Consider the following 25,892-nt stretch of genomic DNA (forward strand, 5'->3'; position numbering starts at 1 on the left):
AGAGAAAATCACCAGTTTGTGCCAATTGATGACAAAAAGATTTGCATTTCAAGGGTGTCAAATGACCCATCATCTTTCATTGCCCATGTAGATAGATCTGTCAGATCAGAAATGCCTTTTGTGCCAATTGCTAACCTCCAGCCAGGGCAATACATTGCCTGCATTTACGATAGGAACTGGTGGATTGGAAATATTTCTGAAATTTCAGTCGACGAGCATGATGCATTAATAAATTTTATGCATCCTCATGGACCAGCTAACTTCTTTCACTGGCCTGTGAGAAATGATACATGCTGGATTCCCGAGCAGTCAATCATTGCAATAATTCCAGCACCAGCTGCAACAGCAATGGGCCGACAATACAGCTTCTCTGAACCGATTATGTTGCAAATTCAGCAACAATTCCAGACCACTTAGACTGAACATTATGGCTTGGGAACCAACAAAAGATACCCAATATTAGGCTTGGGATCCTAGGCAAAGACACCCACCCTCAGGCTTCGGAACCTGCGATAAAGAGACTGCACGAGGCTCGCCTTGCACGGCTATCGGCCATGGCTCCTAGGCGATGGGGCTGCCAATTCTCGATAGACAGCATTATTACAATTCTTAATAGGATTATAATACCAATTCTTAGGGAATTGGTTGTGGTATAACCACCATGGACCAACGCAAGGGTTTGAATAGTGCAGTTACTGTTATGGTCTGGTGATTAAGGAGCGACATGCGACTAGCTCTGAGCAGGTGGTAACTATACCGACCGCAGTTCCTAATCTTAACACAGACACTAGCAGTAGCCGTGGGATGTTCCTGTCACTCCCTGGACACCTCGTCACAGCCGGAGAACTAGCTACCCCTAAAGGTAGAAACAGGAAAGCTATCTTGCCTCAGAGAAAATCCCCAAAGGATAGGACAGCCCCCCACAAATAATGACTGTGAGAGGAGAAGGAAATGACATACGTAGTATGAAACAAGATTTAGCAAAGGAGGCCACTACTAGCTAGACAGAATTAGTACAGAACAGAAAACTGTGCGGTCAGTAATAAAAACTAGAAAAAGTCCACTGCAGAGAAATGCAAAAATCTCCACACCTGACTAAAAGGTGTGGAGGGCAAACTCTGCTGCCCAGAGCTTCCAGCTTAGCTAAATAGATCCATACTGATAAGCTGGACAAATGAGCAAAACATAGAAAATGCCAAACAACAAAGTCCACAACAAGTGAACTGCAAAAAGACAAGCAAGGACTTAGCTTTGCTGAAATGGTCAGAGTGGCAGGGAAATCCTCAGAGAGCCATGACTCCAAGCTCAACAATTGACAACTGGCATTGAATTAGGAATAAGGCCAGACTAATATAGCCGAGCCAGAAAGACGATCAGTGAGAACAGCTGCTGATGCTAAATCCAAGAAGCAGCCATACCACTCAAAACCACAGGAGGGAGCCCAAGAGCAGAATTCACAAAAATGCTACTTATAACCACCGGAGGGAGCCCAAGAGCGGAATTCACAACAAGTTACCTTTCATTGCGTATTAATAAATAACACCATGTTCTGTGGCATTTTTCATTTCTTAAACTGAGACACCAAAAAAAAACAAAACAATGATCCTTGCAGAGGAAAATGTGCTCTTTCTAATGATATCAGAATTAATATATTTTAGGGGTACCCTTTTTGAGAAATTTGACCTAAAAATTAGTAAAATTCGTTTTTTTTAAGTTTTTCATCATATGTTGGTGTGAATATTTCCACAAATACATATGCTTTGACCGTGATATTGCAGCAATGCAAAGTCATGTAGATGTTTGGTGTACAGGGCAAAGCACCAGGTACTATTGGTTTTTGGTCTTGAGTTATATATGGGCAAAGTTTGGCATAAATTTTATGCGACGCGTTTTTCAAGCTACTTTGACACAAAATTGCGGCCGAAATATTGTTTTGTCATAGCCGGTGATAATTTAATCGTGTTTAGCAGCAAAAGTTGAGCTAGTATGCCAAATTTCAGCATCATAGCCAGTATAGAACTCTAATGGCTATGTGCCAAAGTTTGCAAAATCCTCTTAGCTGAAGCCGCAGGCTTGGTGGAACCTCCAGTGAAAGGTCAACAGTGCCCAATGTATTTGAGATCTGGCCCTAAAAATTTAGAGAACCTCTTTTCAAACATACATGTACATCCTTATATATTTTCAGCAAAATCGGAGGTCGAGTGGGGACGATTTTTAAAACTGGTCCACTTGATGTGGAATGACACAATAATAAGCATCTTTCAAGTCTATGACCGCCATGAAACAGTCCTGGAACAACATCTTTATAGCTGTGTTTATCGACTCCATCTTGAAGGAGTAACTCACCACCCACTGGTTGAGCTTCCTTAGGTTGAGAATAGTTCTCCAAGAACCATGAGGCTTTTGTATAAAAAAGAGGGAAGAATAAAATACCCTTCCTATTTCTTCCCTCAGGACTTCCTGTAAAACCTGTTTCTGCACCAGTCTCAAGAGCTCCGCCTCTAGGGCAAGTTGTTCCTCTGGAGATTTCCTGCTGGGTGTTAGCACAAGAGTTTGTTGGGTCGGACTGATGATATCTATCCTTAAGCCGTCTTTGATAACCTTCAGCACCCAACCACTGGGGGAGATGTTGACCCAGGACTGAGAGCCTCCCTACTTCTGACTTTAGGTCAATGGGGGCTTTTTTGATGATGTATAGGGCCCTCTAAACATGTAACCACACCCCTTTCTGTCTTTGAAGTCCCAGCTCTTCCTTTCCCCTGGGGGACATGACCTCTATTAAATTTCCTTCTCCAAAAAGAAGGCTCCCTTGGTCTTGCCTGGAAAATGGGGAAGTCCCTTCTTTTTGTCTCCTGCCTTCTCCAAGATATCCTCCAGCTTCTGTCCAAACAGAAACTGAACGTCAAATGGAATGGAACATAGTCTATTTTTTGAAGGCAAATCACCCGGACATCATTTTAGCCACAAGGGGCGCCTGACTGCATTCGAAAGGCCTGCTACTCTAGCTGCCAACCTTACTGAGTCCGCTGATGAGTCTGCTAAGAAGTCTGTTGCCCCTTGCACCAGAGTCATGTTGGCCAAGATCTCATCCCTTGGAATCTTACTCCTCAGCTGTTCAATTTGTTGGAGCCAGATCATAAGGAAGCAGGCAGTGCACGTCCCGGCTATCGCTGGTTTCAAGCCCCCTGCAGCTGCCTCCCAGGTGTGCCTCAAGAACCCATCTACTTTTTTGTCTAATGGGTCTCTTAGCATGCCGGAGTCCTCTAAAGGCAGGGACAACTTAGAGGACCTAGCCACTGCTCCATCAATTTTAGGGATCTTATTCCAACATTCGGAGACCTCCTCAAAAGGGTACCTTCTCTTGGAAGAAGGCAGGCAGGCTACCAGACCTCTCTGGCTTCTTCCACTCTTTTTCTATAAGCGCTTTCACCCTTGTATTAACAGGGAAGGTGCGCTTCCTTTTTTCCTCTAGGCCCCCCGAACATAACGTCCTCGAAGAACCTAGGCCTCTTTTAGGCCCATTGTAGACCTGACTGCTTTAACCAGCCTCTCCATATCCTCAGTTGGAAAGCACGGCCGGCCTCCTATATCACTGTCTGAGGAGGAGTCAGCATGGGGGGGGAGGAGACGGGGAATCCCCATGAGACTTTCCACCTGATAGAGAGGCCTCAGAATCTGATCAGTTCACGGCTTTTTTTGCCTCCTTTTCTCAAGGCTAACTTTAAGGAACCTTTCACTTCCGCCCCGATTATGGCCCTAAGGCTTGTGACAAAGTCGGGGCTCTCTTCCCGTATTGTCTTATGTATACATGAAAAATAGATATTGGCGTGCACACTGATTTATTTCACTAATGGAGGTGCCAATAGAGGGGATTGGTGAGATCCCTCATAAACTATATAGAATAAATATCAATTGCATGCTCCTTTTGAATGGAAACAAGATTTATTTTATTAAAGTTCAAGACATAATAGCAACCTTTGAGGGTCAACGCGTTTTGGCCAAACAGGCCTTTTTCACGACAGTTGCATTCAGTAGGTATTCTCTTCTAGACAAGGAATTTTTTTTTCCCTGGCGGTGCAATTTGTTAAGTCTGGAGGGTATTGTTCAAGAGATATCCATGAGTAGGTTGATGAATATAAAAAGCCTGCATTTCACATAGCCCGGGCCGGGTGGTTGCATTAGTGTGTATACAGTTAGCGCAGAGATCCTTCTGCCACTGAACTGCCCGTGGGGCTTTGCAAAGGGCACATTCTTTATTCTTTGTTTTGGCGTTAGGTTTCCGCGGTCCCTGGTGATTAAGCAGGAAATGACCCTATTACCACAAAGGTGACATTCTCGTAGATAACTCACCACCTGCTGTCAATCAACGGTACCAGATTCAGAGGCTGATCAGGGGTACGTACAACGTCCCTCCTGGATACTGAGGAGTCCTGCGACCTCCGGTCAGGACGGCTGCCACTCCTGCCAATCAAGCGACTACTCCTCTTGGTACGCTGGTGACCAGGCAGAGAGCCTGGAGAGAGCTCCTGCTGCTGTCCAATATCCTCCATGGTGAAGCTTCGGACAAGAGCGTCTCTTCTGTGGTCATCCCTCCTTATATGAGGGATCCACTGCACCCTTCACCTCTTCCAGTGCCCAAGTATGCCCCTCCCACCACTGCCACCCTGCCGGGACGCATCCAGAACCCCTGCGCCCCGGCCGGTGTTTTTCGCCCTGGGCGCCGGCATCTTGTATCCGGAGCACACCGCTGATTGTCACGTGGGCGACACCAGCAGCGTACTACCCGGAAGCACAGTTCGCCATGGAGCGACAGACCGCCAGCAGAGGAGGGAGAGCGGAAGCCACAGAAGAGCAGCTGGACCCCTGACTATGCTGCCCCACGCCTGCACATACGACGAGGCCCACAGGAACCGCAGAGAGCGCTTCCACCACCTGAAGGCCGGCATAAAAGTGCTCTACCTGTTCTTCCAGTGCCGGGGACAGGCGTGGGTGAGGGCAAAAAAATAAAAAACAGAAAGTCTTCCAACCACCGTCTTTCAGCACAAGGGTCCCTGTCAGGACAGGAAACCCAACTGAAGCGAGGGAGAGGTACCACCCTTTTATTTTCAGTAGGTTTCCTGTCCTGACTGGGTGGATCCCTCCTCTCAGGTGTGCTGTCATGGGGGAAGGGAAAAAAGGGATGCCACACATATTGTAAACAGGGACGGACATGAGAAGGATTTCTAAGGATATGTGCACAGGGCAAGTATTTGCAACAGAATTTTCTGCACTGATAACGAGTCACAATCCCTCTAAATAGACATGTTTTTGGTGCAAATACTCAACTTGTGCACGTACCTTAAGGTGCCGGGGCAACATTGCAATGCTATTACCTTCAGATTAACCTTACATATGCAGGTAAACTGCGTTTTACAAAAGGTGACATGTTCCCTTTAAAGGTCAGAATTGGCTGCGTCAATAAGGGGTTAACCCCATCCCAGAACCATTTGTATCTAACAATCTATTTAACTAAGCAAAAGAGAACACTTTGGATCTTGACATGGAGGTACAACACATTTGAACAAGCAAAAAAAGAAAACTATACCAAATGTCATAGGTTTAGACTATGTTCACATAATGTTAAAGGGATTGTCCGGTCCAAACTGATAAGTCTGCAGTCACTCTATGTGACACAGTGTGTGCGCTGGGGGGGAAATTCGCTGGTTTCTGACCTGGGACCGGAGGGTATGTAGAAGTTATACATAGTCATGGCCAGTGGGCTCAGCCTCGCTTCCATACACTTGTATGGAGCGAAGCTGCACCCTACAGGTATATTGACCAAGGCCACACCCAGTAGATGGGCCCTAGCCGGGAGTATGTATAACTCATACAATACCCTGCAGTCCACGGGTCAGAAACTGCTGAATCCCCGCAGCGCATAATGCGTACGCTGTGGGAATTTATAAGTCTGCAGTTACACAGTGTGACTGCAGAATAAATCAATTTAGCCCATAGTTTATACCTATGACATTTGGTATAGTTTGCTTTTCTTCTTGTTCAAATGTGTAGTATGAATTTGGACCGGACAACTCGTTTGACATGTCTATGCGGTTATTGAGATTTTCACAAAAGCAGTTTTGTGTAACACATGGCAAGACAGAATAAAAAACATGATTGGGGAACAGATTTTAAATAGGTTCTTCCAAGTTCATAAGTGTTCTAAATCAGAGGTGCACAACCTAAGGCCTGGGGGCCACATATGGCTCGCTATACCATTCTGTGCAGCCTCCAAACTGGTTTCATTAATGCTAGCCCATGCCTCACTATTTGCATGACGTTTACGTAACAAAGAAAAGTGGAGTGGCACACAGTCATCTAGGTCACCCATAAATTTTTAGACTGGAGTCCCTTTGCTCCTCCTTGTTACTCCAGAAAAATTTGCACCTGGTTTATGCTTGTGGCGCTATACTTCGTATTAGTAGTTTATGGCATTTAAGAGAACAACAAGAAGAGCCAACATGCAGTGGTTAGCACTACAGCCTTGCAGCGCTGGAGTCCTGGGTTCTAATCCCACCCAGGACAACATCTGCAAACAGTTTCTATGTTCTCTCCGTGTTTGCATGGGTTTCCTCCGGTTTCCTCTCACATTTCAAAGACATACTGATAGGGAATTTAGATTGTGAGCCCCATCGGGGACAGCGATGATAATGTGTGCAAAACTGTAAAGCGCTGCGGAATATGTTAGCGCTATATAAAAATAAAGATTATTATTATTATTTAACGAGCCTTGTCACATGGCTTGGGATTTTTGGACATTGATGCCAACGTGAGGACATTTTTTGCTGCTATAACTACTTTAACTGTATAGTAACATATTTAGACTTTTATTACTACACATATTATTACTACAAATGCATCTTTTAGCAATGCAAACATAATAGTCAAATAATCTGTACAGTGGTCAAGTCGCTTCCAAATATTTTTAAAAGATATTCAAAATAGTCAATTTAGAGGCGAAGCTTAATTGATTACTCACACGATTGTACATTGTAATGCTGCGGGTTTCTTGAAGGAACAGCCCTGCGTATGCCTATGAGTTACCGTAGTTCAGGTCAGGGGACCCACCATTGAGCAGGGAATTGTAACAGGGACCAGAAAATAGGGCTGCTATACAGTTTCAAGTGCGTGAGCTCAAAGAATGAATTTCGACACTGTTGCAGCTGCATGGTAGTTGCCAATGGCTGGACAATTTCAAGAGAAAAACGTGGGTATTATTATGAGCTAAATCATGCAGCCACTGGATTTGGGTGGGGTTTTGTTTGGATGAGTATGCTTCAGCATGGAAGCCCCCCTAGAACACATAATGGTGTGGTATTGTTGTTACAGAAGACACTTCCATTATTTTCTACCCACAAATCTGAGCAAGTTAAAAGAAGGTACTTTGCATAATAAAACGTAGCAGATCACTCAGTATGGAGAAATCTTGTATGTCAAATAGTATAGCATTATATTTTAAGCCTTTGAAATACGATCTGCATACGCGGTCTTCAGTACAAAGAAACATGATCTTCTGAATAACCGTTTGGATGTATGACAACAATGGGGTTAGACCCACCTTCAGATAAAGAGCTGGGGTTGTCTTCTGTGTGGCTTTTTTGATGGATAAGAAGCTGGGATTTGCTGACAAACGACTTCCTACACTCTGAACAGGAATAAGGTTTCTCTCCTGTGTGGACCCTCTTATGAACTGAAAGATTTGATTTAAGAGTAAATGCCCTGCCACATTCTAAACACGAATATGGCTTTTCTCCCGTGTGAATTCTCAAGTGCCGAATAAGATCAGAGTTACGCTTAAAACTCTTCCCGCATTCCGAGCATGGATATGGTCTGTCTACCACGTGAATTTTGTGATGCCGGATAAGATCGGACTTGGTGATAAAGCATTTTCCACATTCTGTACAAGAAAACGGCTTTTCGCCTGTATGAATTCTCTGATGTTCAATAAGATGGGAATTGCTTATAAAACTCTTTCCACACTGCGAGCAACTAAATGGTTTGTCACCACTGTGAAACCTTATGTGGCTTAAGAGATTTCGTTTTAGGGAGAATGCCTTCCCACACAAAAAGCACATATAAGGTTTCTCCCCTGTGTGGCATCTCTGATGTGAAAGGAGTTCTGAAAAACATCTAAAATATTTTCCACACGTTATGCACAAATGTGGTTTCTCCTTCACTTTATGTTCCTCGATTGGATCAGGAAGATGTTCATTGTAAAAAGCCGCAGATGGGTGCACTCCACACGAGCCCTTCAGATTTAAAGAGGACAACTGTCGAGTAGGATCTGTGAGACTAAAAACTTTCTGGACTGTAAGATTTCCTCTATCCAAACACAGAGTGCCCTTCTTCGTGGAAGATGACTTGTATGTTGTCTGAGCTACGTTTGGACTAGTGGAAGAGTTTGTGATATCTTCTTTCGCCCAGAAGGCTGGCAACTTTGTAAAAGATGCTAATTGTTGTTCATTTGTTTTAACAGAGTAAGGGTCTAAGGAGTGTCCTTCTGTGTCCTCTTGTAAGGAGCCCTTATTATTAGGAGTAGTTGGGTCTTGTGTACTTTCCAAGGCTGTGTTAGAATGAGACACTTTGAGCTTTCCTTCATCAAATGGAAGAGGTTCTTCTTTAATGCTGGCAACTGGATAGTGCAGTGTAGAATTTGTATAAATACTCATTTCAGATGATGGACTTGGTACCCCTTGAGGTATGATCACAGACTCTGTTAATTCTGTTGGTAGAAATAAAATACTTAATAGATTAAAGTCTACATACTAAAGTTGAAAGGTGGCTGAAGACCCTAGATATTTGCTACCATATCAGTTAGTAATTCCTCTCAATATCCCTAGAAACGTGTAAGCTCAAATCTGCCAAACATGTACGCGTTTTCCGAAATGTATGAACCGGTGCCAAAGACTTTTGGCAGCAGTTGATTCCCCACATGAGAACAAAGAATCTGGTATGTTAAAATTCAACAGGCCTAAGCCTATTCACCGTCTCTAATGTATACCATACTGGGAGAGTTTGGACCCTCTAGAGTGGAAGGAATCAAATATGCAATATGTATTGTTTAAGAGGCAAAAAAAAATGTCAATTATGTTGCATGTAGTAAATTATTGTCGCACCCCTCGGATCAGTAGGAAGCAGAAGCGAAGATAGATAAGACTACTTTCTGCGCTGTCACACATTTATTGGTCCCATTGGAGCTTACGTCCGAACACCCTGCAAAACAGGATTCAGGCGTATGCGCCTAGGTGGCCATAGACTATAAAAAGGTGACAGAGTCAGCGTGTCCTCCGTTGTGCATCATTTTCAGGCTCAGGCATATACACTTACCAGAGACGGACACATAGACGCAGTCTGCTACAACTGAGTGTCTGTAGTCTCCAGTAGGCATATACGCCCGAAAATGATGAACATTATAGCACACGTTCACTTTGTGTCTACCATTATAGTCTATGGCTCCATCGGCACATGCGCCTGCATCCCGTTTTGTGAGGATGGGCCCTTTTGAACACGAGCCTCAACATGACCAAAGAACGTGTGACAAAGCGCAGTGTGAAAGCACCTTAACAAAAGTAAAACAGTGACTGACTGATTTTGCTTTCAGCTAACTCCCATGCAAAGAATCACAGAAGTAACACTTTTCATCCTGCTCCTTAAAAGGGTATTCCCATGTCCAAGATCCTATCCCAATATGCAGTAGGTGTAATCCTAATAATAAATTAATATTAGCAAGTACCTTCAATTAGAAATGTAGTATAGTTTGTCTGATTCGCAATGTCCCTTTCCAAATGTGCAGACATTGCACAACCTTAGGCAAGTAAAGAAATAGGACCAGATTCATTAACCCCTTCCCAACTTGTGACACAGCGTATGCGTCATGAAAGTTGGTGCCAATCCGACATGTGACGCATATGATGTGTCATAGAATGATCGCGTCCCTGCAGGCCGGGTGAAAGAGTTAACTGTAATTTCACCAGACCTGCAGGGACAGGGGGAGTGGTACTTCAGCCCAGGGGGGTGGCTTCGCCCCCCGTGGCTACGATCGCTCTGATTGGCTGTTGAAAGTGACGTTTCACTTTAACTTTCAATCAGAGCAATCGTAATATTTCACCCATGAAAATTGGTGAAATATTCCAATCCAGCCATGGCCGATGCTGCAATATTTGGGGCTGCTGGACTGACACTGGCACTGACGTTATGGGTGAGGTTAACATGGCCTCATTATCTTCTCCCTTCCTATCTTAGGTTAATATAATTTGTTATTGACATGGCCCCACTGGGAACATGCACTGCTGCACTTTACTAAGCACTATGCACTTTCTGTTGATATCGCTCTTTATACAAGCATTTTTGCAGGCATGTTCTCAGTGCTTTGTTAAACTGTACCCGTGGTGCGATTTCAGTGTTTCTTGTCCCCCATATACGCGCTCTGTTTGTACCTTGTCTATTAAGTCTGTATACATTTTGTGTTTATATTAATAAACTTGTTACTTTTATTAGTTATGGTTTCGGGATTATATGCTCCGTATTATGTTGTAGGATATAATATCATCGGCCATGGCTGGAGACGGCGATCTGCCCCCGCCACCGATCCACCGCCCCGTCCTGTGCTCCGCTCCCCACCGTCCTCCTGTCCACTCCCAACGCAGTCCGATCTCACCCCCCACTGTCCCATCCCACCCCCGCATACTTACCGACCACCGGTGTCCCTCCCGGAGTCCATCCGTCTTCTGCATGGGCGCCATCTTCCAAAATGGTGGGCGCATGCGCAGTGCGCCCGCCGAATCTGCCGGCCAGCAGATTCATTCCAGGTACATTTTGATCGGTGATAGAACCTATCACAGCAATCAAAATAAAAAAAATAATAAATAAACCCCCCTTTATCACCCCCATTGGTAGGTACAATAATAAAATTAAAAAATATATTTACTTTAATTTTTCCACTAGGGTTAGAACTAGGGTTAGGGTTACAACTGGGGCTAGGGTTACAACCGGGGCTAGGGTTACAACTAGGGTTAGGGTTGCAACTAGGGTTAGAATTGGGCGATATGCACACGTTGCGGATTTGGCTGTGGATCCGCAGCGGATTGGCCACTTCAGATTCATAGCAGTTTTCCATCATGTTTAAAGTACCATGTAAATGTATGGAACACCAATCCGCTGTACCCATGGTGCAGAAAATACCGCGCGGAAATGCTGCGTTGTATTTTCCGCAGCATGTCAATTCTTTGTGCGGATTCCACAGTGTTTTACACCTGTTCCTCAATAGGAATCCGCAGGTGAAATCCGCACAAAAAACACTGGAAATCCGCAAGTAAAACGCAGTGCGTTTTACCTGCGGATTTTTCAAAAACTGTGCGGAAAAATCCTCACACTAATCCACAACGTGGGCATATAGCCTTAGGGTTGGAAATAGGGTTAAGATTAGGGGTGTGTTGGGGTTAGGCTTGTGGTTAGGGTTGGGATTAGGGTTAGGGGTGTGTTGGGGTTAGGGTTGTGGTTAGGGATGTGATTAGGGTTATGGCTAGAGTTGGGATTAGGGTAGGGGTGTGTTGTGGTTAGTGTTGGAGTTAGAATTGAGGGGTTTCCACTGTTTAGGCACATCAGGGGTCTCCCAACGAGACATGGCGCCACCATTGATTCCAGCCAATTTTGCGTTCAAAAAGTTAAATGGTGCTCCCTCCCTTCCGAGCCCCGACGTGCGCCCAAACAGTGGTTTACCCAAACATATGGGGCATAAACGTACTCAGGAAAAATTGTACAACAACTTTGGGGGTCTAATTTCTCCTGTTACCAAAAAATTGCGGGCTAAAAAAAAATTTTGAGGAAAGAAAAATGATTTTTTTATTTGCACGGCTCTGCGTTATAAACTTCTGTGAAGAACTTGGGGGTTCAAAGTGCTCACCACACATCTAGATAAGTTCCTTGGGGGGGGGGGGGGGTGTCTAGTTTCCAAAATGGGGTCACTTGTGGGGGGTTTCTTCTGTTTAGGCACATCAGGGGCTCTGCAAAAGTAACATGACGCCCGCAGACTATTCCATCAAAGTCTGCATTCCAAAACGTCACTACTTCCCTTCCGAGCCCTGACGTGTGCCCAAACAGTGGTTTACCCCCACATATGGGATATCGGCATACTCAGGACAAACTGGACAACAACTTTTGGGGTCCAATATCTCCTGTTACCCGTGTAAAAATAAAAAATTGCGGGCTAAAAAATAATTTTTGAGGAAAGAAAAATGATTTTTCATTTGCACGGCTCTGCGTTATAAACTTCTGTGAAGCACCTGGGGGTTGAAAGTGCTCATCACACATCTAGATTAGTTCCTTGGGAGGTCTAGTTTCCAAAATGGGGTCACTTGTGGGGGAGCTCTAATGTTTAGGCACACAGGGGCTCTCCAAACGCGACATGGTGTCCGCTAACGACTGGAGCTAATTTTTCATTCAAAAAGTCAAATGGTGCTCCTTTCCTTCCGAGCCCTGCCGTGCGCCCAAACAGTGGTTTACCCCCACATGTGAGGTATCGCTGTACTCAGGACAAATTGCCCAACAAATTTTAGGATCCATTTTATCCTGTTGACCATGTGAAAATGAAAAAAATTGAGGCTAAAAGAAATTTTTTGTGGAAAAAAAAAAAAAAAGTACTTTTTCATTTTTACGGATCAATTTCTGAAGCACCTGGGTTTTCAAAGTGCTCACTATGCATCTAGATCAGTTCCTTGGGGGGTCTAGTTTCCAAAATGGGGTCACTTGTGTGGGAGCTCCAGTGTTTAGGCACACAGGGGCTCTCCAAACGCGACATGGTGTCCGCTAAAGATTGGAGCCAATTTTTCATTCAAAAAGTCAAATGGCGCTCCTTCCCTTCCAAGCCCTGTCATGCGCCCAAATAGTGGTTCCCCCCCACATATGGGGTATCGGCGTACTCAGGACAAATTGTACAATAACTTTCAGGGTCCAGTTTCTCCTTTTACCCTTGGGAAAATAAAAAAAATTGTTGCTAAAAGATCATTTTGTTCCATGTTGCTTCTGCTGCTGTGAAGCACCTGAAGGGTTAATAAACTTCTTGTATGTGGTTTTGAGCACCTTGAGGGGTGCAGTTTTTAGAATGGTGTCACTTTTGGGTATTTTCAGCCATATAGACCCCTCAAACTAACTTCAAATGTGAGGTGGTCCCTAATAAAAATGGTTTTGTAAATTTTGTTGTAAAAATGAGAAATCACTGGTCAAATTTTAACCCTTATAACTTCCTAGCAAAAAAAAAAATTTCTTTCCAAAATTGTGCTGATGTAAAGTAGACATGTGGGAAATGTTATTTATTAACTATTTTGTGTCACATAACTCTTGTTCAACAGAATAAAAATTCAAAATTTTCACAAAATTTCCGATTTTTTCACAAATAAACACAAAAATTATCGACCTAAATTTACTACTAACATGAAGCCCAATATGACACGAAAAACAATCTCAGAATTGCTAGGATCCGTTGAAGCGTTCCTAAGTTATTACCTCATAAAGGGACACTGGTCAGAATTGCAAAAAATAGCCAGGTCACTAAGGTCAAAATAGGCTGGGTCATGAAGGGGTTAAAGGCAATCTGTCAGTAGGATCAATCCTCCTAAGCGGTTTATATGGACCTATAGGTCATAGGACAGTGAATAATATGATGTTTTCATATATGGGATCCAATGTCTTATTTCAGAGAAATTCACATTTTTCTTATATGTAAATGAGCTGTTCAGGACTATAGGCTGGACATAGCTCTCCCCGAGAATCTGTCTCAAGAGATACAGTGGCATATAAAAGTTTGGGCACCCCTGGTCAAAATCACTGTTATTCTAAAACAGTTAAAGAGATTGTCCACTACAATGTGTAATGGGAAGATCGATATAAACTTTGGAAATAAGGTTTTCTTCAAATACCTTGTGTTTCCAAATGTTCCTGTGAGCGGCGCTACTGCTGTCCACTCATCCCCATCACATGACCCCAGGGTGCAGCTGCCTCTGATGTCCGGTGATGTCACCTCAACCTACGGAACTGGAAGCTGACTCGGCATCCCTGTGGCAGGACCAAGTCTCCCTGATTCACTGGGCTATGGGCAGAGCTTCATCGCACGTCACAGCCCAGCATCGCGTAGGATTGCTGCGCTCTGTTAACGAAAGCAGTGCAGGAGAAAATGCGAGCGATGCTGGGCTGTGATGTGCGGTGAAGCTCTACCCACAGCCCAGTGAAATCAGGGAGACTTGGTCCAGCCAGGGTGATGTCGGGTCAGCTTCCAGTTCAGGATGTTGACGAGACGTCAGAGGCAGCTGCACCCTGGGGTCATGTGATGCGGCTGAGTGGACAGCAATAGCGCCGCACACAAGTACATTTGGAAACGCAAGGTATTCAAAGAAAGCCTTGTTTCTAAGGTTTATAATTGATCTTCCCAATAATATATATATATATTTTTTTTTTTTCATTTTTTACATTTTCCAGGTGATGCAAATTTCACAGCTTTATAAAAAACCAGCCTCCTCTAACCTGATGTAAAAAAAAAAAAAAAAAAAAAAAAAATCAGCCATAGATTCTTCTAAGCAGCTGCCTAGCACTCTGAAAATGACGAAGGCCCCAAAAGCAGGAGAAGGTTATAAGAAGATAGCAATGTTTTTTCAAGTTGCCCTTTCCTCAGTTTGAAATGTAATTAACAAATGGCCATTAACAGGAACAGTGGGAGGACAAAATAAGGTCTGGAAGACCAAGCAAAATTTCAGTGAGAGCTGCCAGAGGCAAATCAGGACCCCTGCTTGACTGCAAAAGATCTTCAAAAATATTTAGCATACTCTGGATTTGTGGTAAATTGTTCTACTTTTCAGAGACAACTGCACATATATGGTGTTCATACAAGAGACATGGGAAGAAAACCTCTCCTGCCTCATCACGATAAAATTCAGCATCAAAAGTATGGAAAAAATAACATCTAAACAAGCCTGATGCATTTTGGAAATAGGATCTGCGGACTGATGAGGTTAAAATAGAACTCTTTGGCCACAATGATAAAAAGGTATGTGTGGAGAAAAAAAAAGGGCACAGAATTTAAGGAAAAGAACATCTCCCCAACCATTGAGCATGGAGCTGGATCAATTCCGCTTTGGCACAGGGAACATTTCACGGGTAAAAGGAAGAATAGATTCAGTGAAATTTAAACAAACTCTTGATGCAAACATAACACCATCTGTAAAAAAGCTAAAGTTAAAAAGAGGATGGTTTCTACAATTGGATAATGATCCTAAACACACATCAAAATCCACAATTGACTACCTCAAAAAGGCGCAAGCTGAAGGTTTTACAATGGCCCTCACCATCCCCTGATCTGAACAGCATTGAAATGAAAATCTATGGCGAGATCTCAAAATAGCAGTGTATGCACTATGCAACCTAGGAATCTCACAGAACTGGAAGAATTTTCCAAGGAAGAATGGATGAAAATCCCTCAAACAAGAATTGAAAGACTTTTCTGGACACAAAAAGCTTTTACAAGCTGTGATACTTTGAAAATGGGGTGTTAGTAATAACCATGCAGGGTACCACAACTTTTGCATCAGTCCATTTTCCTTTTTGTAATTTTTAAAATACAAAGGAAGTGTGCAATCTTTAATTGTAAGCCTTTTAGCGATTATTTCATCTTCAACTTGCTTAACTTTTCACAATAAAAGTAATTTTGACCAGGGTTGTCCAAACCTTTATACTGTAAATAAAAGAGGGATTACCAATGTAATATGTAATGGCTGCTCTCACTGCTAAAATGTGTGTGATTATCACTGACATCTACAAGTTCCTTTCAGCTTCCAACTCAGACAGAGTTGCAATATTGTTGTAATATAGCAGAGCTGTGATAGCTGCCGTTGCTAACCAGGGCTGTGGAGTCTGTAAGGAAAAACCTTTGACCCCACAGCACCCCCTCACTATTAAGCATGTACATAAAGTGCAGCACAGATTCATCTCAACTAAAAGCCGAGGTCAGGGACAGAACGGACATTTATAGGACATTTCATAACTTTCCAAAATTCTTATGAAAACATTTACAGCACATCCCGCACTGAACCACTGTACCCAATTTATTGTATATTTTAGGAGTCGGACTATTTTATACCGACTCCAACACCACCAAAATGGACTCCGACTCCACAGCCCTGTTGCTAACATGTTTGTTATGAGACAAAGTTTAGTTCTACTGTTCTGTATTAATTATGAGTGGCACGTTCTCCTTCAATGGAATTCTTCAGAGGCTGGCCAGACATATGTCGGAAATGATTTAGTGAATCCCACATTGATCAGGGGGTTTGACACGATGACCCTGGAGGTGCGTTCCAACTCTAACATTTTAGGATTCTCACACATGTAACACCCTCTTTAACCTCTTCACAACCTCTGCCGTACTAGTACAGCCGAGGTCGCTTCCTACCCCTTGAAGCATGCCAAAAATAAAAGTTTTTAAAAATAAAAGTTCAAATCATCCCCCTTCAAAATAAAAAAAAAAATAAAAAAAAAATAAAACTTACACATATTTGGTATCGCCGCGTTCAGAATCGCCCGATCTATCAATAAAAAAAAAAAGGATTAACCTGATTGCTAAACGGTGTAGAGAGAAAAAAAAAAAAAAGTCAAAATCCCAGAATCACGTTTTTTGGTCGCCGCGACATTGCATTCAAATGCAATATCGGACAATCAAAAGATCATATCTGCACCAAAATGGTATCAATAAAAACGTCAGCTCAGCAGGCAAAAAAATAAGCCCTCACCCAACCCGATATCACGAAAAATGGAGACGCTATGAGTCTCGGAAAATGGCGTATTGTTTAACAAACTTTGGATTTTTTTCACCACTTAAAAGAACCTAAACATGTTTGGTGTCTATGAACTCGTAAAGACCTGGAGAATCATTATGACAGGTCAGTTTTAGCATTTAGTGAACATGGTTAAAAAAATCTTTGTGGAATTGCACTTTTTTTTACAATTTCACCACACTTGGAATTTTTTTCCCACTTTTGAGTACACGACATGGTAAAACCAATGGTGTCATTCAAAAGCACAACTTATCCCACAAAAAACAAACCTTCACACGGCCATATTGACGGAAAAATAAAAAAGGTATGGCTCTGGGAAAAAGGGGGAGCAAAAACTGATAACGCAAAAACGAAAAAGGGCAGGGTCTTCAAGGGGTTAATTAAAAATAAGTTCTATTGGCAGATTCTCATGCAGATCAGTGTTTGGCCCACAGTCCTGAACAGCTCATTTATATATAAGAAAAACATACATCTCTCCTGAATAAGACATTGGATTGCAGAGATCATTGTATCATTTTATTCAGCTTCCTATGACCTACATGCCTATATAGACGGCTTAGGAGGGTTGATTCTACAGATTGGTTCCCTTTAAACAGAATCTGTCATAAGTTATATAACCCCCTGGCTCCCCACGCTAAGCAGCAGCCGGGATGAGTGATAGAGAGCCCAGAACTGGACCAATAGGATTAACCCCTTAGTGACAGCCAATACGTCTTTTAACTGACCTAAGATATAAGGGAATAGCCTCCCCATACAGGTGACAATCCAGCAGCTGTCAGCTGTACACTATAGCTGACAACTTGCTGCATCAGCCACAATCAGTGTTTGCACCGTCCATATCTGTTTAACCCCTTAGATGCTGCTGTCAATAGTGACTACATCATTATAAATGGTTAACAGAGTGTAGGGGTTTCCTCTTTATCCAAACTGGTGCCCTCAGATCATTATTTTGTGGTCCTGATGTTTGCGATGGCAATTCACGACCAAATAGCGGCCTTACAGTCTAACAGCTCTAGTAATCTGTTCAGAAGTTAGAGGCATTTAGGTGGTAAAAATACACATTTTCATTTCTGTCATACCACTTTGCATTAATTCCTGTAAAGCACCTGAAGGGTTAATAAACTATCTGACAGCAGTTTTCAATATGTCTAGGGGTGCTGTTTTTAAAATGGTATCCCGTTTGGGGGTTTCCCAATATATGGGACCCCTAAAGTCACTTCAAACATGGATAAGTCCCTAAAAAAAATAAATTTTGTAAATTTCCTTGAAAAAATTAAAAATTGCTGCTACATTTTTAAACCTCCTAAAATGCTAACAAAATAAAATAACATTTTAAAAATGGTGCTGATGTAAAGCCGACATGTGGGAAATGTTATTTATTAATGGTTTGCTGTGGTAGGACCATCTGGATTAAAGGGATAATCATTCAAATTTAGAAAATTGCTAATTTTTTAACATTTTTCTAAAATTTTTGTTATTTTTTATAAATAAGCACAAAACATATTGATCTAAATTTACCATTATCATAAAGTATAATTTGTCACGAAAAAACAGTCTCAAAATCACTGGGATTTGTTGAAGCTTTGCAGAGTTATTACCACAAAGTGACACTGGTCAGATTTAAAAAATTTGGCTCCGTCACTAAGGGGTTAACATACAGTGCGGGAGAACTAAAAGATTTTTGGTGGGTATACAGGGGGATATATAACCATTTATTGAATGCAGCACAGGCGTTGAATAAGATGATAGTTTTAGTTGACACAAGGAAAAACTGGTGACAGGTTCCCTTTCAGGTTTTTATGACAGTTTTCTGGTGCAACACACCTTAAAGGTTGGGACACAAGACCAATCTCTCCATCTGAAAAAAAACAAACAAACAAAAAAAAACGGCCCGATTATTCTGACCAGATTCTGATCAGAGTGGCATCAGTTTTTCTGGAAGATGGAGAGAAAAAAAAAATAAATCGGACATGTACACCGTCCTATAGGATTTTATGAATGAGTGCCATCTGTAAAAACCACAGATATCACTGGTCCGATTGACAGTGCCTTGCGAAAGTATTCATCTCCCTGGAACTTTTCAACCTTTTCCCACATATCATGCTTCAAACAAAGATACCAAATGGAAATCTTTGGTGCAGAATCAACAACAAGTGGAACACAATTGTGAAGTTGAACAAAATTTATTATTTATTTAAAATTTTTGTGGAAATTCAAAAACTGAAAAGTGGGGCATGCAATATTATTCGGTCCCTTTAACCTAATACTTTGTTGCGCCACCTTTTGCTGCGATTACAGCTGCAAGTCGCTTGGGGTATGTCTCTATCAGTTTTGTACATCGAGAGACTGAAATTCTTGCCCATTCTTCTTTGGCAAACAGCTCGAGCTCAGTGAGGTTTGATGGAGATCGTTTGTGAACAGCAATTTTCAGCTCTTTCCACAGATTATCGATTGGATTGAGGTCTGGATTTTGACTTTGCCATTCAAACACCTGGATACATTTATTTGTGAACCATTCCATTGTAGATTTTGCTTTATGTTTGGGATCATTGTCTTGTTGGAAGACAAATTTCCGTCCCAGCCTCAGGTCTTTTGCAGACTCCAACAGGTTTTCTTCAAGAATGCTCCTGTATTTGGCTCCATCCATCTTCCCATCAATTTTAACCATCTTCCCAGTCCCTGCTGAAGAAAAGCAGGCCCAAACCACGATGCTGCCACCACGTTTGACAGTGGGGATGGTGTGTTCAGGGTGATGAGCTGTGTTGCCTTTACACCAAACATATCGTTTGGCATTATTGCCAAAAAGTTTGATTTTGATTTATCTGACCAGAGCACCTTCTTCCACATGTTTGATGTGTCTTCCAGGTGGCTTGTTGCAAACTTTAAATGACACTTTTTATGGATATCTTTGAGAAATGGCTTTCTTCTTGCCACTCTTCCATAAAGGCCAGATTTGTGCAGTGTATGACTGATTGCTTTCCTATGGAAAGACTGTCCCACCTCAGCTGTAGATCTCTGCAGTTGATCCAGAGTGATCATGGGCCTCTTGGCTGCATCTCTGATCAGTCTTCTCCTTGTTTGAGATGAAAGTTTAGAGGGACGGCTGGGTCTTGGTAGATATGCAGTGGTATGATACTCCTATTTCAATATGATCGCTTGCATAGTGCTCCTTGGGATGTTTAAAGTTTTGGAAATCATTTTGTATCCAAATCCAGCTTTAAACTTCTCCTTAACAGTATCACGGACCTGCCTGTTGTGTTCCTTGGTCTTCATGATGCTCTCTGTGCTTCAAACAGAACCTTGAGACTATCACAGAGAAGGTGCATTTGTACGGAGACTTGACTACACACAGGTGGATTATATTTATCATCATTAGGCATTTAGGACAACATTGGATCATTCAGAGATCCACAATGAACTTCTGGAGTGAGTTTGCTGCACTGAAAGTAAAGGGGCTGAATAATATTCCACGCCCCACTTTTCAGTTTTTGAATTTCCACAGAAATTTTAAATAACCAATACATTTCGTTCAACTTCACAATTGTGTTCCACATGTTGTTGATTCTTCACCAAAAATTTACGTTTGGTATCTTTATGTTTGAAGCATGATATGTGGGAAAAGGTTGAAAAGTTCCAGGGGGCCGAATACTTTCGCAAGGCACTGTAACTGATTGTGTGCACGAACCCAAAGTCGCAAAATTTTTGTGCAACTGGGTAGTTGTACAAGAATTATGCAACTTTTGTCGTTATCACGATAATCTCATCCAGCTTCACAAAAGTGGGCAGGAAGGGGTGCGGCTATGCCTGCCCATCTAATTCATGAAAAGTAAGGCCATTTTAATCATACAACTTTAGCCAAAAACGTATTCCACTCTCTGACTGCAGTAACATCTATGGTGGAAGCGCACGGTACTTGTAGGATATGTTTAATTCATCAAGTGGCATGCCAGTCTTAAAGGGACTCTGTCACCTGAATTTGGAGGGAACAATTTTCAGCCATAGAGGCGGGGTTTTCGGGTGTTTGATTCACCCTTTCCTTACCCGCTGGCTGCATGCTAGCTGCAATATTGGATTGAAGTTTATTCTCTGTCCTCCACAGTACACGCCTGCGTAAGGCAAGATTGCCTCGTGCAGGCATGTACTACGAAGGACAGAGAATGAACTTCAATCCAATATTGCAGCCAGCATGCAGCCAGCGGGTAAGGAAAGGGTGAATCAAACACCCGAAAACCCCGCCCCTATGGCTGAAAATTGTTCCCTCCAAATTCAGGTGACAGAGTCCCTTTAAGGAATTACTTGCATCTTACTACTGCATCCTCATCATTAAGACTGATGTGTACAATGCCGATCTTGATGAATCGGCCCATAGAGAATTTTGTAAGACTTTCTACAAGTTTTGCTGTGGACCAACTTATTTGGCTGTCTTTTCCTAAGTGTGGAATGGCTATTCTTAATGTAGTCCCTTGTGCTACATCAAAAGAAAATGCCTCAATTCCCAAACATTGAAGCTATGCTTATACAGAAATATAGTACAAAAAAAAAAATGGAAAAACAAACGCTTCATAAGCAACACTTTAGTAAACAAGGGTCTGATAAAATAATGCAAAAAAAAAAAAAAAAAGGGTTGACCACTACTTGGAAAACTCCTTAAATGCAGTGGTGCCCCAAATAAACTAAAAAGGTCATCATGATGTTGTTTCATGCGAGTCTGTGGCTGCTAACAAGCTGCAGTGCTCATAATTGCCCCAGACGTCCGAGTATCATCTGAGGGAAGTATGAATAAAGCAGAATCCATTAGTGGCCACTGACTTATGTCACCTGAGCGCTACAGCCTATGACTTGTGTTTTGCAGACCAGGCTTCAACAATGCTACAACAGCGATGGTGCTGGAGCAGAGTATAAAGCTTTCCTTGCTTTACTCAGGGGACTACAGCATTTAAGGGGGTTTTCCAAGTAGTGGACAACCCCTTTAATAGGGTATACAGGAGTCAGTGTATTAAAGGGAACCTGTCACCAGGATTTTCCTATATGAAGTACAGCCACCACCTTTAAAGCCTCTTTTATAGTATTCTAGTAAGCTGTATGCAAGTATCCAATCCACTTTGCATAGCATAAAGAATACCTTTTACTGCTTCGGCACCTCCTTTCTTGTCGCAATCACTGTCCTACTACCCTGCTTCATATGGATGACATGTCCTACCTAATTCCAGTGTCCACCAATCTCACTCCTACTCCTGCGTACTTCGTTCTACCCTAGTGAGTGCAGATCAAAGTACTGTAATGTGCATGAAACAGAAGAAGCCAAATGGTGCCAATGACCCAGATGTAAAGCTGGGACATGATCATTACAGTACTTTGCTCTGTGCTGCTGAGGGCATAGGGAAGTACGTCTGTGCAGGAGTGCAATTGGGGGACACTAAGTGGATGACGTAGGGTGCGTCATCTACATGAAACCGGTAGGAGGACGCTGAGAGAGGAGGCGCCGAAGCCAGCGACACCCCGGACCTCACAATATGGGGTATAATTAAAAGGTTTTGTTTTTGTTTTTTTTAATACTATGCAGAGGGAATTGGGGACTTACATATAGCTTATTAGAATACTTGTAAATGGACTATAAGGTGGTGGCCATATTTTATACTTGGAAAACCTGGTAACAGGTTCCCTTTAATGTTGATAGGCTTTCATCCTGAATTAAACAGTTTGCAGTCATACTACTGTCAAGTCAACTCTTAATGAACATGTCCAGCTAAACAAACAGTCATCTAAATCCCAACAATCTGGGTCGACCATAAACAATTATTCTGTTGTGCCGCCAAACCCAATTTTATCTTGGTGTTTCTCAAGCTAAATGTGTTGATGCAAAACAATGAATTCTAATTGATTTACAATGAGATAATGACAGAAGAAATCAAACATTACACAAAATTCACCCCAACACTGTACACAGATGATTTCCTAACACCGCGCCCAGGATGATGGTGGAACTTCATCTTACCAAGTGGTGTGATGGGCTCATGAGTCTCCATAATATCCTTGTAAAGGTCCTTATGGTTTTCCAAATACTCCCACTCCTCCATGGAGAAATAGACAGTGACGTCCTGACATCTCACAGGAACCTGACACACAGGGATACATTATAATCCGTACACTTTCTATTGGGGATTTATGTATTTTTTGACCAATATTCAGAGCAGCGCTCACCTCATCAGTCAGAAGTTTAATGATTTGATTTGTGAGGTCCAGAATCATGTTCTCCTGCTCTCTATGAAACTTTGAATGAGGTAATGGCATGGTGGTAGGGTTTTCAGTCTTGCCGCCTCCCAATATACTGGGAGAGTTTTTGGGTGTTGTGCAGAGACCAGACTTCTTCAAGGGTCCATAATCCTAAATAAAAGGACAAACATCAGAGTTGTTTGACGTTCCCTTACTGTGATAATTGTTGCAATATTTATATTCCTCACCTCTCCAGTCAGCAAGTAGATGATCTCCAAAGTGAGATTTAAGATTTTTTTAGTCAAGTGGCGTCTGCCTTTGTCCATCTTCAAATGTCATTAAAGATTTTCGGCACTCTTCACGCTGATGGTAAATTTCACATTTAGAGGACCTTTCTATCTACAAAGATTGACAGCACAATTCAAACACTAACATCCTCATAATGGCCGACAATGGCCTCCTCTTCCAGAAAGCTAATTCTTATTAGTACATGGTCCTGGAGAAGACATCATATCCCTGACTAATTACACCTTTAGCATACATCACACCCATCTTACATGCCTTATTATAATAGATTTTGCATGCGCTATAAAAGTTCTTCTCAATATCTATTTATACAGGGTCAAACACTCTGATCATGAAGGTGTTGTCCTAATAGTGACAACCCCTTGAACTCTGCTGGCCTCAAATTCCACTCTGCAGGTGCAAAACATCTAGCACTGTGTGGATGACAGAGACATCATCCACTTCCATCAGTAAAGAAGGGGCAGCATTTGGAGAGACTGGGGCGGCACTAAGACCACGTCTACAGAAAAAGTGAAAGAAACAAAGGACTGGGGCAAAAAGTCATTAAGGCCTTTTCTGCTATTGCCATCAGTCATTTTGTGATAAAACTTTAAAGGGGCCTGCAGTCAAATAACTCACTATAAGGCACAATCTAAACTGCTTTGAAGGCGTAGGTGAGCCCCCCCTTACCTCTTGGGTTCCTTGGCGGCCGCACAAATGGTACATCCCCCACCCTGGAATGACTGGAGCACAGGTTGTGCATGTGCTGGGGTAAGAGTTCACTGTTAGGGTATGTGCACACGCTGCAGATTTTGCTGCGGATCCGCAGCGTTCCTGCAGCTGCGGATCCGCAGCAGTTTCCCATGAGTTTACAGTACAATGTAAACCTATGGGAAACAAAATCCGCAGTGCACATGCTGTGGAAAAAAATGCGCGGAAACGCAGCGGTTTATTTTCCGCAGCATGTGAATTCTTTGTGCGGATTCCGCTGCGGGTTTCCACCTGCTCCAATAGAAATCTGCAGGTGAAAACCCGCAGAGGAAACCGCAAAAGAAACTGCGATAAATCCGCAGTGGTTTTTTATTGCGGATGTCTCAAATCCGCTGTGGAAAATTCCGCATTGGAATCCGCAGCGTGTGCACTTAGCCTTAGGCTAGGTTTCTTTTGCGGTTTCCTCTGCGGGTTTTCACCTGCAGATTTCTATTGGAGCAGGTGGAAACCCGCAGCGGAATCCACACAAAGAATTCACATGCTGCGGAAAATAAACCGCTGCGTTTCCGAGCGTTTTTTTCCGCAGCATGTGCACTGCGGATTTTGTTTCCCATAGGTTTACATTGTACTGTAAACTCATGGGAAACTGCTGCGGATCCGCAGCTGCAGAAACGCTGCAGATCCGCAGCATGTGCACATACCCTTATGCTGATCGGACCCCACTGATCAATAAGTTATCACCTATCCTGTGCCAAGGAGATAACGCATTTTCACCCGACACTCCTTTAATACTGTGCCTTTACAATGTTCCTAGCCCCATTATTAAACCTGGGCTTTGTGAACATCACGAGAATTGTGAATTACAATGCCTGCTCCTTCTCTGCTGCAAGAAATGCCTGCTTACAAACAACACCCGCCACACACGTATGCTTGGCCGAGTCCAGCATTCATGTGTATGGGCGATATCTGTCTTTGCTGACTTCTGTCTCAGGAGAATGGACACCTCAATAGGCGTTACCCGCTGTCATTAAATCCCAGCCCGTGGGCAGTTTGCTATAACGACAAGCTTGCTCTATTCACCGTCCCCAGGCCCAGTGTTGGGTCTTCATCGCTGCTCCTGAGGTTTATTATTGTCTGCAGCCAATCAGTGAGCACAGTCTACACCGGCGCGGCCGTTGGGCTCACCGATTGGCTGCTGACATGGCGTCAGCGCTGCAGACTATAACAGACTCGGGAACAGAGACCAAGGCTCAACCATGGACCTGGGGAGAGTGAGTTCGTTGTTAATAAGAAACTGCACCCGGAGATTTTTCTTCTTAAACCGGTGTCCTATAATGCAGACGGGGCAAGATGGGCGCTGCACAGAGGACTTTTCTTTATGGTCTCACAGACCTACTTGCCCTAACAATGGCCATTCTAAGCCAAGAAACTGCATCCAGTCCTGGGTGTAAAGATGACAAACATTCTAAATGCTCCAGTAACGACCATGAGCGCTGTGCAGCAATAAGAGCACATTACTGAGGCAGAACAGCACACATACTATCTGGCGACCACCCGTGACAGCCGCCCCCTCCGCTGGACCACACAGAACACCATTACCTGGCGCGACTCCGCTCCCATCAATAATGACGTCTCTCAGTCTCAGCATGCTTCCTGGCCGGAAGTTTATGTCGCGGCACTTATCACTTCCTGATTGTGCGCTTCACCCATGCGTTCCACCTGAGCTAAGTCCCGCTTAGTTTCCGGCTTTTCATTACCACGTGATTTCCTGGCACTGTGACTTCCGCCCATACTCCCCAGCTGTGTGCTTAGCTGCGGGGTGTCACTAGG

General features: G+C 43.0%; 1 protein-coding gene and 1 long non-coding RNA gene across 5 annotated transcripts in view; one reads left to right on the forward strand and one right to left on the reverse strand.

Annotated features, from left to right (window-relative positions):
- LOC143767193 (uncharacterized) overlaps window positions 1-25,892 on the forward strand; it is a 39,330-nt gene that overhangs the window by 11,768 nt on the left and 1,670 nt on the right. The gene's annotated exons all lie outside the window — the stretch shown is intronic.
- On the reverse strand, window positions 1,030-25,768 carry LOC143767166 (uncharacterized). 3 transcript variants are annotated; one of them, XM_077255245.1, is made up of 6 exons: window positions 25,662-25,768; window positions 23,315-23,465; window positions 23,055-23,237; window positions 22,849-22,969; window positions 7,595-8,758; window positions 1,030-4,288 (listed from the first exon to the last, which is right to left on the reverse strand). In XM_077255245.1, exons 2-6 carry the CDS (start codon window positions 23,390-23,392, stop codon window positions 4,272-4,274), a joined length of 1,563 nt encoding a protein of 520 aa, XP_077111360.1. In that variant the 5' UTR covers window positions 23,393-23,465; window positions 25,662-25,768; the 3' UTR covers window positions 1,030-4,271. The 3 variants fall into 3 exon arrangements, with proteins under 3 accessions (XP_077111360.1, XP_077111357.1, XP_077111358.1); XM_077255242.1 differs by lacking the exon at window positions 1,030-4,288 and having other exon boundaries at window positions 4,298-8,758; XM_077255243.1 differs by lacking the exon at window positions 1,030-4,288 and having other exon boundaries at window positions 4,298-8,758; window positions 23,315-23,429; window positions 25,662-25,766.

This window comes from Ranitomeya variabilis, chromosome 4, assembly GCF_051348905.1.
Source record: "Ranitomeya variabilis isolate aRanVar5 chromosome 4, aRanVar5.hap1, whole genome shotgun sequence".
NCBI classification, from domain to species: Eukaryota; Metazoa; Chordata; class Amphibia; order Anura; family Dendrobatidae; genus Ranitomeya; species Ranitomeya variabilis.